Here is a 13,785-nt window from a genome sequence, read left to right as displayed (position 1 = left end):
TAGGCCTACAGGCACACCCCATCACACCTGGCTAATTTTATTTTTGTGTGTGTGTTTTTTTCCTGTAGAGACAAAATCTCACTATGTTGACCAGGCTGGGAGAGCCAGTGCTTTAGAAGTCTCTAGAATTATTCCTGTTTCAAGTGTTTGGGTTGATGGTGGTAAACACAAGGGTAGCTGGTTAGGGTAGGAAGAGTACTGATGAATTGTGTTAGGGAAGTGTTCAGGGACATCCAGGTGAAAGGGTCAGCAGATAACTCAGAGATGAGTCTAGAACTCCAAGAAGTTTGCACTGGACAAGAAGACTTGCGAGTTATGAATGAGCCAAATAGAGTTTAAGTTAGGGCTGCATGGAACTCACTCTGGAAAACCCTGAGGATGTGCATAGTAGGCTCTCAGCTCAGGGAATGGCTAAGTGAGTGCCTAGGAAGCAGGGACAGACAGGGTTTGGGGGGATGTGGAAGATGGCAGACACTCCCAGGTCAGTACTAGTGGCCAGAGAGATTCAGTCACTCAAGCAGCATTTTTGAGTGCCATCAATATGCCTGGCATGAGATTAAATGACCAGACAGTTACCCCAAGGATCAGCTCTGAGAGCAAATAGCCAACATGTAGCACCATGAACGTCCTGGGAGAGACGTCTCAGCGCTCATGGCAGAAATATTTAAAAGCACGAACTGCCTGGGACTGGGGGCCACATGTATGGAAAACTCATCCCTTAGCCAGTTGTGCCTGACACATGGGTTGGGTAAGGGAAGAAAGCTGACAGTACTGGGCAGCTATGAGAAGCCAGGCACTGTGCTAGCTTTAAATGCATTTTCACTGAGCAAAGCCAGGAGGAGCGGCAGTGTGGGGTAGTGGTTAAGAGTGTAGCTCTGGCACCAGGTAGTCTGGGTTCAAATGATTTAACCTCTCTGAGCCCGTTTTCGCTTCTACACATCATCCCCGTGAAGGCCAAACAAATCCATCCACATTCAGCATCTGGAACAGTCCCTGGCTTGAGGGAAGCTCCCAATCCTCATGTTCACTCCCTAAGGTGGGCAGTAGTATCCTGGTTTACAGATGAGAAGACCGATGCTGGAAAGGGTAAATGACCTGCTTGAGGGCCATGGCAGTTCAGGAATGGAGCCAGGATGTAAACCACAGGCTGTGTGTGGTTGTCTGACTCCCACTGTCCCCTCTTCCCAGCAGGGAGTGGGGGCACAGGCCCCTCCACTCCTCCCAAGCACAGGTCATCCCAGCCAACACCCCACTTCCTTTCCAGGATGCGTCAACGATCGGAAAAAACAACTGAGGCAGCTCTTCTACTCCCTTCAAGTCCAGAAGAAAGCTTCCAGTTGATCCCCAGCTGCCAGGAGGAAATCAGCCTTAGCAGGTGCCACCCAGGCCTCCCCCGCACTCTCAGATCCCAGCACAGCACCTCAAAGCTCTCACCTCCCCACCTCCACCCTGGCACCAGCTTTGCTGGCTTAGCAGCTGCAGCTTACTACCTGAATTGGGCCGCTTGGATACCTCCAGCCCATCCCCAGGCATCTTTGCACCAGGAGACGCCAATCCCTAGGACTGGGGGGTGTTTTAACCTTGACAAACTGACTTGGCAATTAGGCCCAAAGAGAACAAATACAGCAAGTTCTGCTACCCCCAAGAGATCATATCTAATAAATGAGCACAGGCCCTACTTGGAGTCACTGGGCACCAGGCCTGGTTCAGGGGATACTGTTGGCTGCAGCCAAGTCCTCCTGGCTTTGACACTTGGATGCCTCCCAAGTCAGTGCTGAAAAGGTCCTTCAGGAGCAAGGGTTTGGAGGCTAAGGAACTTGTCTTTAAGCTGTGCTTACAAAGCAAGCCGTTATTAGATTGTATTTATTGGGGGTCTGGGGAAGTACTGAGCCCTAAACACATCCTCTTCTCCTTGTAATACCCTGACCCTGCATATCAGGAACCCATGGGGCTCCCTGACCATCATCTGAAGACCAGTGGGACAGAGCATCCCCACTTCTCAGATGGACCAGACAGACCAGGGAGGCAGAGCTTAGTGAGGGTCTCTGCAAAGGTGCATTGATCTAAGTCAGATGGGTGACTTAAGTGCTTCTCTAGGCCCTGTGTTTGAGCTTCGGAGCTGAGCCAGAAACCAGAAAACCTTGGGCTCATGGGCAGGACAGCTTGGGGAGTTGAGTGTGAGTAAAAATCTCTGCATTTTCACATCTTACATTCCTAAGCCTCCTCTTGGTTTAAGAGGGGTTGCAACAAGAGTCGGGGCTGTTGGGGTAACTGCTCCAGGGGGGATTTACTCCCTCTACCACTCCGCCTGCTTCAGAGTACTTTCTCTGGCTGCAAATGGTGGAATCTGACTGCCTAGGTTAAGCCCAAAGGGAAGACTTTTGGAAGGAAAATACTGGCAAATCCAAGAAGTGAACCCGCTGACTTTAGGAAAGCCAGAAGCCAAGCTACTCTGGACCTTCTGCCTTCAGAGCATGAGGACTTCTCCCATTCATCCTTGTGACTGAGGCAAACACAGACAGGTCCAGGCATGGGCTCCAGGTTCCCTATTTCCAGAAGGAATGCGATTGGCTCTTTTTGGCCCAGCACCCACCCTGCAAGGGAGGAAGGGGCAATTTTCCAATGGTGAAATTGTGAATCAGGCAGTCATACTGGAGAACATCTAGCAAGGTGAATTCTGCAACTCCCTACTTTATTTACATTTAAAAATAAGTAATATATTCATGTGGTTTAAAATCCAAAGTTTACCAATGGGTATAGGGTGACATCTCCTTCCCTCCCACCTCTGTGCCCCAACCCTGCAGGTGCTGTTTTGAGGGAATGACATTGTATTTGCACACACACATTATTAGCTTATAAGACACCTGCCTTCCCCTTGCTTTTCCCACTTGATGTATCTTGGAGCTTGTTCCTTATTTCTTGATTATAGTTGTATGGTATTGCACTATCTGGAGCTACTGATTCCTTTAACTAGTCCCCTGTGGATGGACAGTTTGTTTCCAATTCCACCTGCCTACTTCTTAAGAGATCACAGGGAAAACACATAGTAATTTCTGCAAAACTCAAGAGGATTCAAAACTGTAGGTCTGGGCCAAGTTTGGCTTGGGTAGGGTAAAACACCTGTGACCCACACTCACGTTTTAAAACAGTTTCTGCATTAGTCAAAAATATTTAAAAGACAGGAGATTCAACTTCACAACCCAAATGTCTAGCTTCTCTTGAAAAAACGTTGCCGGGCACAGTGGCTCAAGCCTGTAATCCCAGCACTTTGGGAGGCCGAGACGGGTGGATCACGAGGTCAGGAGATCGAGACCATCCTGGCTAACACGGTGAAACCCCGTCTCTACTAAAAAATACAAAAAACTAGCCGGGCGAGGTGGCGGACGCCTGTAGTCCCAGCTACTCGGGAGGCTGAGGCAGGAGAATGACGTGAACCCGGGAGGCGGAGCTTGCAGTGAGCTGAGATCCGGCCACTGCACTCCAGCCTGGGCGACAGAGTGAGACTCCTTCCAAAAAAAAAGAAAAAAATGTTAAGAACTGGCCATGACAGCCTGTGTTTCTATGTAACTATGAGCCAGAGCCAAGAAGCAGGGGGACCAGGAGAGGTGTGCCCCTGCCATGCTGCCATTTGTTGTCACCTGCCTATCACAGGTTCATTTCAAGGCAAGAACCATGTTCATAGGTGGTATTCTAAATGGAGCAGCGTGCCCTCACTGAAGGACTAGATGAGGTAAATAAAGACTAGTTGCTGCTATTCATTCATTCAGCTAACGTTTATTGAGCCCTTAATGAACACAAGAGTTTTGACTTCATGACAGTTCATAATGGGACCTCAGACCACTGAAGGCAGACAGTAACGAGCAGTGCTGGCCAGGCCCCACTTTCAGAAGGGGCGGAAGGGCACTCTTGACACATGTCATATATGGTAAGAGGTGCACCCACTCACCCAGGCCTGGTGCAGGACTCTGCAAGGCCCTCCTGAGTAAAGAGCGGCCACAAAGGGCTGCTAGGCAGCACCCACTCTTGGAATCAAGCAGGGAAAAAGCGCAAAAATGGAGCTGGCAGGGAGGTGTGTGTGCCTGCCCCACAGATGGCTGTGGTGAGCCACAAAGCACCAAGATTCTGTTCTTCATTCAGCAACCACCCATGAGCCTCCTGGTTTATTCCAATCCCATGGCACCTGCCTGAAAACCTCTCTCCCTTCTGAGAGGAATGCTGGAATGAAACTCCACTCTGCCCCTCCCTCCCTCCCTCCTTGCTCAGGGTCCATGTGAACAGCAGGCCATTGTTGGGAAGTGCCTGTTGCAGTCATTCTTACACCCCCACAGCCACTGCCCCACACACCCACTGATGGCTACCAGGACCCATCAATAGATCTTGTGTCCACTGAGCCCTGGTGTCCAGGTCCAGCAGCCAGATAGGCTGAAGGTTCCCTCCTGCCATCACAGAGTAGCCAAGCACTACAGACAAAGAGGTTTTCATGGCCAGATTCCTGACGCCTGTCCCCTTACAGGGCAGATCCTGTTCTTACAGATGTCAAGGTTGGAGGGTTCTGGGTCCTCCATGACCCTGGGGGGTTGCTGGTCCCCCATCTTGGTTCTTGAGTCTCATCCTTTTAAGATGACCTTGAGAGCTTTAAGCTCATCCTGGTTGAGGGGGTTCAAGTTAAAACCCTTCAGCTCCGGTTTGCCTAGGAGAGAAGATGATCCATCAGCATGTCAGGCCTCCTGCTGGCTCTGGAACCAGGCCCAGGAAAGGGGCTGACGCTGCACTAATGCTGCCAAACTTGGCCTGGAGGTCTGGCAGGGATGGGCCTCCAATTCTGCAATGCACCAGATGAGGCATCACCACCACTCCTGTGTCACCAAGAACCTACAAAGTCATGACTCTGCTGTCTCAGGTTTTTCCAAGACCTGTGCCCAATCTAGAGTGCTTGTGTTTATCAAGAATTTCAGCTCTGACCTCAATCACTCACTGAAGCCTTCTGAGTTTCCTCAGTCGGAGCTATCTGATCCCCATGCCATGCCCTGATGTATAACGTGAGATCGCCCCAAGCGGTTCCTGGGACCTGGAAAAGAAGCTGTGACAGGACTAGGACTCTATAAATTCCCGTCCATTCTGTCCCTGGGCAGCTACAACCAACCACTGTGCACACCTCCAGGGCCACTCACAGGCTGCCCCGGCCACTGCCCACCTCTGAGGGTTGGGGTTCCCACCCCTGCCCTTCAAAGTCCATGCTGATGATTCTCTCCCCTCCTCGTCTCCAGTCCCTGCTAGGCCAATACCTTGGGCCTCAAAAAGGCGGTTGACCTTCACTTTAAGTTGCTTCCGGAGTTTTTCTATTTCTTTATCCAGATGATCCTGATCTGAAAAAATGAGGGGGGCAAGCAGAGGATGAGATTGTACCAGACAGACTTGACCCCAGGAGTGGAGATGCCAGCCTCTCCCCAGCAAGGGCGTGTAGCTTTCAGGAAGGAAAAGGAGACATCAGAGGCCAACTGAGGAATGATTCAAGGCTAGAAGGGACATGACCTGCTCAGGACCACTCAGAGAGCCCAGGACACAGCAGTCCCGACTTCCATTACACTGGCCTTTTTTGCATTATGCAAAGTACCTTGAGGTGGTCAGTGGACAGAAAAGGCAACATCAGGACTTTAGGCCGCCCTCCCACAATGAAATTATGGAAAACTCCAATGCACAAACAAAGAAGCATCTCTAGATTCAGCCCACCCTAGATGGCTAGAAAATGGATGCCTAAGAAATTTTACAAACCCGAGTCCATCAAGGTGGGGGGGGGTTTAGAAAAATATGATTGTGTGAACATGTGACGTAAACAATCAACACGAAAGCCTAATGCTCAGGCTTAACTTAATTAGCCACTGTGAACAGAAAAGGGTCTCCTAGTGTCCTGGACTGCCCCTGAGAAAAGTCAGTGTGATGACAGAGGTGGCTATCAAAGCCTCATTGACTAATCAACTGAAGTCACCCAGCCAATTCTACCTGCTCACGAGTGACATTCTGGCTAGTCTGTCTCCCCACAGACTCACTCTTTCTGACGGGGAGAAACCCTGAATGGCTAAGTCTTATAGCCTGGTTCTATTTCTCATTGTGAATGAGTAACCCCAGTGTCCATAAGCTTGTTTAGCCTGTGTTGATCCCCAAGAAACCTGATGATGTCTCAGAACCCCTCTAGGTACGGTGACAAGACCACATTTGGGGACCAAAAGAGCCAACAAGATCCTCAACCCAGGCAAGGGACCCCTCTGAAAGCTTAGTCTACAGCCCACCACCAAGTGCAGTTTAATTTTATAACCATATTATTACTGTATTTTTTCAACACAACAGCTGGAAACTTCTCCATGCTGGATATAGCTTTCTCTGTTAGTAGTTTTATGTAATTGGCCGGGAGCAGTGGCTCATGCCTGTAATCCCAGCACTTCGGGAGGCCGAGGCGGGTGGATCACCTGAGGTCAGGAGTTCCAAGACCAGCCTGGCCAACATAGTGTGTCTTTTACTAAAACACACTATGTGTGTCTTTACTAAAACAACACAAATATTAGCCAGGCATGATGGCATGCACCTATAATTCTAGCTAATCAGGAAGCTGAGGCAGGAGAATTGCTTGAACCTGGGCGGCAATGTTGCAGTGAGCCGAGATAGCGCCATTGCACTCCAGCCTGGGTGACAGAGCAAGACTCTGTCTCAAGGAAAAAAAAAAAAAAAGTAGTTTTATTTCATGAGGTGTGAAGACACCCTATCTTCAGGGACTGAGTCAACCTGGCTTGTCCTTTTGGCCATTTTCAAGGTTATGGAAGAAAAAATATGTGTAGCCTGTTCTTTTTCTAGCCAATAATCCATTTGTAGCCTGACTTGCTTTAAGATGCTTTTCCAAAGAGCTTCCAGATTATGGCTGTGGAAACTGAGTACGCTGAGTGCCCAAGCTATGGCAGACCCTAGATGTTTACTCTCCCCAAACCTCCATATTCAACCCAGTCTCTATTGCAGGGCATGTGAAAAAGAAAAGCTCACTCTCCCGGGCTCTCTTGCAGCTATGGGTAACCATGTGACTTAGTCTGGCCAATGAGATGTTGGCAGGAAGTCCCTGAGGAGATGGCCTCACTTCCAAAATAGAAGGCAAAGCTCTATGTGGCAAAAGCCTTCTGTCTTTCCTCCAGCCTGGCATGAGGACATGAGGACATGAGGCCTGCAATGATGAAACAACAACCAGGAGAATATGCTAAGGTGCCACTGCTGGGCAGCTATGCCAGGCCTGGACTACACACCTCTGGACAATTTCTTATGCAAGAGTAAAAGAAGCATATTTCCTTAAGCCTCAATTTGTTTGGTTTTGTTAGTTGCAGCCCAACTGATTCCTCACTAGTAAGAAAGCACTATGCTAGGCACACATAGTGTTTTACCTCAACTTCACAGCTGTGCTACATAGACACATTCCCCTCTTAGAAACGAGGAAATAACCCACAGTGGCAGAGGTGGAATTGAAACCCACAGCAGTCTGAACCCTGTGACAGAGCTGCCTCTCCTCCAGCTGCCTGAAGCCTGACTCCCTGTTCTAGGTTAAGACCAAAGCTGGTGGAAGAGGCAGCACATCCCTGACCCATCCCCAGGAGGCCTTACCTTTTTCAATCATTTCCTTTGTCTCAGGGTGAGGCATCTTGATAAACATGTTCCCAAAGCAAACCATCACATCTTCTGAAAGAGCAAATGGTAATTCCTTCAACAATTTTTTTTTTTGAGTACCTATTATCTGCCAGGCATTATTTTAGATACAACACAGCAGAACAAGACAAAGTTCCTGCCCTCTTGGAGCTTATGTTATAGTGGAAGAGAGAGAATAAACAAAGATAGGATTTTTCACACCTTGATTAAAAGTTGTAGAGAAAAATAAAGCAGGCTAAGATGGCTAGGCAATGCCAGAGGAGGACCTTGTTACTCATACCAGGTAGACCGAGAAGGCCTTACTGATTATACGATATCTACATAGAGACCCAAGGAAAGTGAGAGTGGGAGCACTGCAGACATCTGGGGAAAGAGTGAGCCAAACAGAGGAAACAGGAACAGCAAAGATCCGTAGTGTGCTTGGGGTGTTCAGAACAGCAAGGGACCAGGCGCAGTGGCTCACGCCTGTAATCCCAGCACTTTAGGAGGCCAAGGCAGGTGGATCACTTGAGGCCAGGAGCTCGAGACCGGCCTGGCCAACATGGCGAAACCCTGTATCTATTAAAAATACAAAAATTAGCTGGGTGTGGTGGTGCATGCCTGTAATCTCAGCTACTCAGGAGGCTGAGGCACGAGAATCACTTGAACCTGGGAGACAGAGGTTGCAGTGAGCCGAGATCACGCCACTGCACTCCAGCCTGGGTGACACAGCAAGGCTCTGTTTCCATATACATAAATAAAGTAACAGCAAGGAGACCAGTGTGGATGGAGTCATGGGGGGCGGGGCGGGGGCAGAGATGATATTGGCACACTCATGGATTCACGGGGGCTGGATTACTCAGTCTTGCAGGACCTCTGGATTTTACTCAGATGAGATGAGAAGCAACTGGAAGATTCTCCACATTCTAGTGCACTTTCAACAAAATGTAAACTTCCTCCCTTATCCCCCAAGACCTTTCATTATGGCCTGGTCTCTGCGCCTCTCTCCAGCCATACTTACTCTCCATCTGCTTCCTCTGCCACAGCCACTCGGCCTCATCTAAAGGGTTCCCATTCTTCCAGATATATATTCTCAACACCCACCCCAAGTCCAATTCCATCTTTGGCTTTCTTACAACTTTCAATTACACATTTTACGTTGTTTTCCTCATCTGTAAAGCACAAGGGCAGGAACCATCAGTTTCATACATCCCCAACACTCTCTCAGTGTCTGCCATTGTTGCTAAGCCAGGAGCTAACAACCAGTCACTGAAGTGAGCAGGCAAAATCCTGAACCACAGTCTGTGCCAGAACTGCAAAACTTGCTCCCCCATCTCCTCAGACTGTTTCAATTTCCCACAAGGCTGAGTTATACAGCTGTGACCTCCTGCCTGATCTCTATCAGGGACAAGGTAAAGGCCTTAAAGGAAAATGGAACAGGCCTCCAGGGCTGCACTGAGAAAATTTCAACTTACCAGAGAGGCTGAGATCCTTCTGCAGGGCCCTCAGGCCCTCTCGATTCTGATTCCTTTTAGTGTCCAGGTCCACAATCTGAAAACCACAGGGACAGGAGGGAACTCAGCTATCTCTTGCCCCAAGCTGTCACCTCTTGACAGACAACAGCTGCAGAGACAATGAATTATTCCTGGTTACATCCAATGTCCTGCCTAAAATGGATTGATGTGTGAATGTATTTCTTCTCTCACTCAGCTTCCTGGTCTGAAAGACAATGCTGTGTGCAGCTGCCCTCTGCCCAGAGAAGATGCTGGGAAAACATGTGCTGACTAAACGGGAAATTCTGCATTATCCACTGGAACTTTAGGGCATATCAGAATCACCAGGGGAGTGGAAACCCTTCCCCTACACACTGTGATTAAGGAGGCCTAATGTTTATTTTTGGACAAACTTCTCCAGCTGATTCTGAACTAGTAATATGAGAAACCCAACAGTACTAGATTGGAACAGCAGGATTGGGGGCACTGAGACAGTGGTAACAACACAATAGCTACTAAGGAAGTGAAGCAGTAGTACAGTATACTGCACGAGAGTGCTGGTTCTGGAGCTGGAATACCCAAGTTCGAATCCTGCTGTCTGCCTCAAGCTGTGTAATTTCACCTTCCTATTTACTCCTCCTCAAAATGGAGCTACAAACAGTACCTACCTCACAGGTTATTGAGCCAGCAATTAAATGACTTAACACAGTACCTGGCACATAGTAAGTAGCTGATAAACTTTATTTATTTATTTATTTTTACTTTTAAAAATTTTTTTTGAGACGGAGTCTCGCTCTTTTGTCCAGGCTGGAGTGCAGTGGCGCAATCTCGGCTCACTGCAAGCTCCGCCTCCCGGGTTCATGCCATTCTCCTGTCTCAGCCTCCCGGGTAGCTGGGACTACAGGCGCCCGCCACCACGTCCGGCTAATTTTTTGTATTGTTAGTAGAGACAAGGTTTCACCGTGTTAGCCAGGATGGTCCTGATCTCCTGACTTCGTGATCCGCCCGTCTCGGCCTTTCAAAGTGCTGGGATTACAGGCGTGAGCCACCACGCCAGGCCTGCTGATAAACTTTAACTGCTCTTATTATTCTCATCCAGCACCCTGATCCAGTATTTAATTTGACAGATTCTTGCCCAAGTTTTCCCCTTCTCAGTAAATACTTGACCCTTCTAACTGGAGATGAGAGGGAGTCACGACTCCCGTGGCTCCCTCACCCATTTACACAGCCACTATCACGGCCTACTGAGTCTGTCTCCAAAATACATTTCTGACCCCTTCACTTCTCTCCACCACCACTACCTAGTCCAAATCCATCTCTGGTCTGAACCACAGCAATGGCCCCTCACCCGTCTCCCTGCCTTCAGCCTTGCCCGCCTATATTCTGTATTCCACACAGCAGCCGGGGGATCCTTTTAAAACCTAAATCCAATTACGTCACCCTCCTTCCCCAAGGAACTCCCTTCTAAAGCTTGGCACTTAAATTAGAGCCTGACCCAAACCCCCTACAAGGCACCCCATAAACAGGGCGCCACCTTCCCCCAGGTCCCCACCCCCTCCCGGTCACAAGGCCCCCTCAGGCCTCTTTTCGGTTCTAGCTCTCCCCGAGGGCCTTTACAGGGCGGTGCCCCCAGATCAACCATGGGGCCGGGAAGTGCATTTTGAAACAGGTGCTCAGGAAACCGCCCAGAGCATGATGGGTCGAGATCCAGAGAGCATGGCAAGGGGCAGAGAAAAGATGAAGAGCGAGGAATGACCAGCACAGCGCAAGCGCTCGCTTAGTAGCGGCCGAATATTTATTGGCCCACGTCTGTCGCCTCGGAGCCGTTAACCGCCTGTCCGGGTCAACTCTCCGCGACCCCGCGGGCTTTCCGACGGCGCCGGCCGCCAGGCCCCAGCGCCGCGGACGGGCCTCTCACCTGCCGCTTGTCCGCCAGCACCTCCTCGGCGAGCTCCTCCACCTCTACCAGGTACCGCAGCACTCGCTCCGCCTCGGGCGATAGCATACCGCCCACCAACTCCTCCTGCGGCTGTCGTGCGACCCCGGGGGTCTCCGTTTCGACTCCCGCTGCGCATGCGCCGCTCTCAAGGGGCTTCCGGCGCGCCTGCGCAGTTAAAAGAACGGTGGTGCGCAGGCTCCAACGCTCGTGCGCCAGCCGGCTGCGAGAGGCGGGGCCTAGCTTTGGGGGCGGGGCTGGAGCGCCCTCTGCAGGCTCAGAGAGTTCAGTCAGTGGGTTGTCTCTGACCCCCTCGGTTCATACTTCTTGAGCGCTTACTATGTGCCAACCAGTTTTAGGTGCTTAGGATGCAGCAGTGAACACAACAAAATCCTTGCCTTCATGGAACTTCATTCCAGTGGGAAACACCGACAATTAATGGCAGGTAGTGATCAGGACCTGGGAAATATGATTCTTCCCCTGGCTAAGAAACCCCAAGAAGGCCCATGTGGCAGTGTGACTTATGTTTAATCTCTGACACTTTCAGTTTCTAATTTATACAAAGGGGATGAATAAAAATCCGCCTCAGTGTCTCTCCACAGAATCGGAAGGAAGTAGGAATCGGCTGGGCGCAGTGGCTCATGCCTGTCATCCCACTTTGGAAGGCCAAAGCCCGGGGGGATCACTTGAGCCCAGGAGTTAGAGACCAGCTTGGCCAGCACAGTAAAACCTCCGTTTCCACTAAAAATAAAAAATAAAATAAAAAAAAATTAGCTGGGTGCGGTGGGGCGCGCCTGTTGGTCCCAGCTACTCAGGAGGCTGAGGTGGGAGGAGCACCTGCACCTGGGGAGTGGAGGCTGCAGTGAGCTCTGATGGCACCACTGCACTCCAGCAGTAATCACTTTATCACTTTTAATTCCATTTAACCAGAGTTCACTTGAGCCCCTGTGTTGGACCCAATGCCCAAAGTAACTGGCCTATACATAAGGAACAGACTTGAAAACTATGGGCAGTAAGCAATGAAATGGTAGCTCAGAAAAGCAAACAGGTGTGGGTTGTAGGATTGGTAGGACTTCCCAGAGGAGGCAGGAAGATGGAAAATGGTTACCATCAGAACCAGAGAGTTCCCACGAGGTCTTCATGCCCAAACTCCTCATTGGATAGCTGGAAAAAAAACAGAACTCAGAGAGAGGTAAGGCTTTGAAAAGAAGGTGAGGGGTGAGCCATGTGGATGGCTCTCCTAGAGCCATGGTTCTAGAGAACACTCTAGGAGAAGAGTGTTCCAGGCAGAGGGAACAGCCAGTGTATGTGGAACAGAATGGGCAGGGGGAAGCAGGCAGGAGGTCAGAGGGGAAGGAGGCATTGAGCCCACAGGGCTGTAAAAGGTGCTGGGAAAGGACTTTGAAAGTCTGAAGAGCAGAACTGGTATTATCACTCTGATCTTTTGCCTCTCTGACTCCAGCTTCTTCTTCTCTCCTTTTGACCTCTTGTAACCCTTCACACCCCTTGCCTTACTTGAGTGTCAAAGCAACCTTTGTATGGATGGGATTATTACTGCCCCATTTCACAGCTGCAGACTGAGGCCATGAGAAAGACAGTGCCTCATCACACAGCAAGCCAGGAGTGCCTGGTGGCCATGCCATTTCTGGACCCTGAAAAAACCCTCCCCAAAAATTGTGGCCCCAGAAGCCCCAGCAGCACCTCTGTGTTGCCTAGCCTTTGGCTGCCTTCAACTACCAGAGGCAGAGCTAATTTTTCCTTCAGCCACCTGGTGTGGGGAAGGAGGGAGATTCATTAAGAATTCCTCACTGAGGGTGAATTTGTCGCCAAACCCAGGATGTTTTGTATAAACACCTTCTGGTTCAAAAATGCAGACACAGGCCCTGAGAAGGAAAGGAGGATGTTTGCCAAAGCAGAAATGGGGCTCACCAGGCGTCCCTCGGCCTGGACCCCAGAACTGCGTCTCCTCTACCTCAGGACCCACAGAGGGCTGGACCACGTTGACCCTTGACCCCTACCAGGTGGGCCTGGATGGGGAGAGGCTGAGAGAGGCTCCCAGATTAGCAGCTTCTTGGTGGTGACTGGCCCTTAGAGGCCACCCCTGGCCACTGGAAATGTTGGGGTGGGGAATCATAGTCATTTCCAAGACTTTGAAATGGTCAGACTCAGAAAGACTCTCGGAGAGCATTTCAGTTTCAGAACCATTTATTTCACAATTATTTATTGACTTCCCAGGCCCTGTGATAGGGATTCTGCCATGAGCAAAACTGGACATGGTCCCTGCCCTCAGGAATCTCCCAGTCTGGTGAGAGAAACAAACAATCAACATACAAACAAGTAAATATATGTCAGGTGGTGAAAAGTGCTACCAGAAAAATAGCAGCCTGGTGTGGGGGCTCACACTTGTAATCCCAACACATTGGGAGGCCAAAGTGGAGCATCACTTGAAACCAGGAGTTCGAGACCAGCCTGGGCAACATAGCAAGACCCCCATCTCTACCAAAAAAATAAAAATAAAAAAATTAGGCAGATGTAGTGGTGTGCGGCTGTTGTCTCAGCTACTCAGGAGGCTGAGGTGGGAGGATCACTTGAGCACAGGAGTTCAAAGCTGCAGTGAGCTACAATCGTGCCACTGTACCCCAGCCTGGATGACAGAGTGAGACCCTTTCTCTAAAAAAGAAAAGAAAAGAAAAGGAAAGA

The 13,785-nt window shown here is 49.9% G+C and overlaps 2 protein-coding genes across 3 annotated transcripts in view; one reads left to right on the top strand and one right to left on the bottom strand.

Annotated features, from left to right (window-relative positions):
* Positions 1-2,603, top strand: part of TTLL9 (tubulin tyrosine ligase-like family member 9) — a 64,049-nt gene extending 61,446 nt beyond the window's left edge. The window contains 3 exon segments of the mRNA XM_011979798.1: positions 1,265-1,375; positions 2,098-2,177; positions 2,360-2,603. Of these exon segments, the coding sequence (XP_011835188.1) occupies positions 1,265-1,341 (77 nt within the window). The 3' untranslated portion in view covers positions 1,342-1,375; positions 2,098-2,177; positions 2,360-2,603.
* Positions 2,604-3,754: 1,151 nt separating this feature from the next.
* Positions 3,755-11,280, bottom strand: PDRG1 (p53 and DNA-damage regulated 1). 2 transcript variants are annotated; one of them, XM_011979789.1, is made up of 5 exons: positions 11,068-11,280; positions 9,132-9,207; positions 7,636-7,710; positions 5,286-5,366; positions 3,755-4,690 (listed from the first exon to the last, which is right to left on the bottom strand). In XM_011979789.1, the coding sequence occupies exons 1-5, from the start codon at positions 11,152-11,154 to the stop codon at positions 4,608-4,610; spliced, it is 402 nt and encodes a 133-aa protein (XP_011835179.1). In that variant the 5' UTR covers positions 11,155-11,280; the 3' UTR covers positions 3,755-4,607. The 2 variants fall into 2 exon arrangements, with proteins under 2 accessions (XP_011835179.1, XP_011835181.1); XM_011979791.1 differs by having other exon boundaries at positions 7,636-7,707; positions 11,068-11,228.
* Between the last annotated feature and the right edge of the window lie 2,505 nt (positions 11,281-13,785).

Source organism: Mandrillus leucophaeus, unplaced genomic scaffold (assembly GCF_000951045.1).
Source record: "Mandrillus leucophaeus isolate KB7577 unplaced genomic scaffold, Mleu.le_1.0 Scaffold206, whole genome shotgun sequence".
Classification (NCBI taxonomy): Eukaryota; Metazoa; Chordata; class Mammalia; order Primates; family Cercopithecidae; genus Mandrillus; species Mandrillus leucophaeus.
Note: the sequence above shows the minus strand (reverse complement) of the source record. Positions and strands in the feature narration are given on the sequence as shown.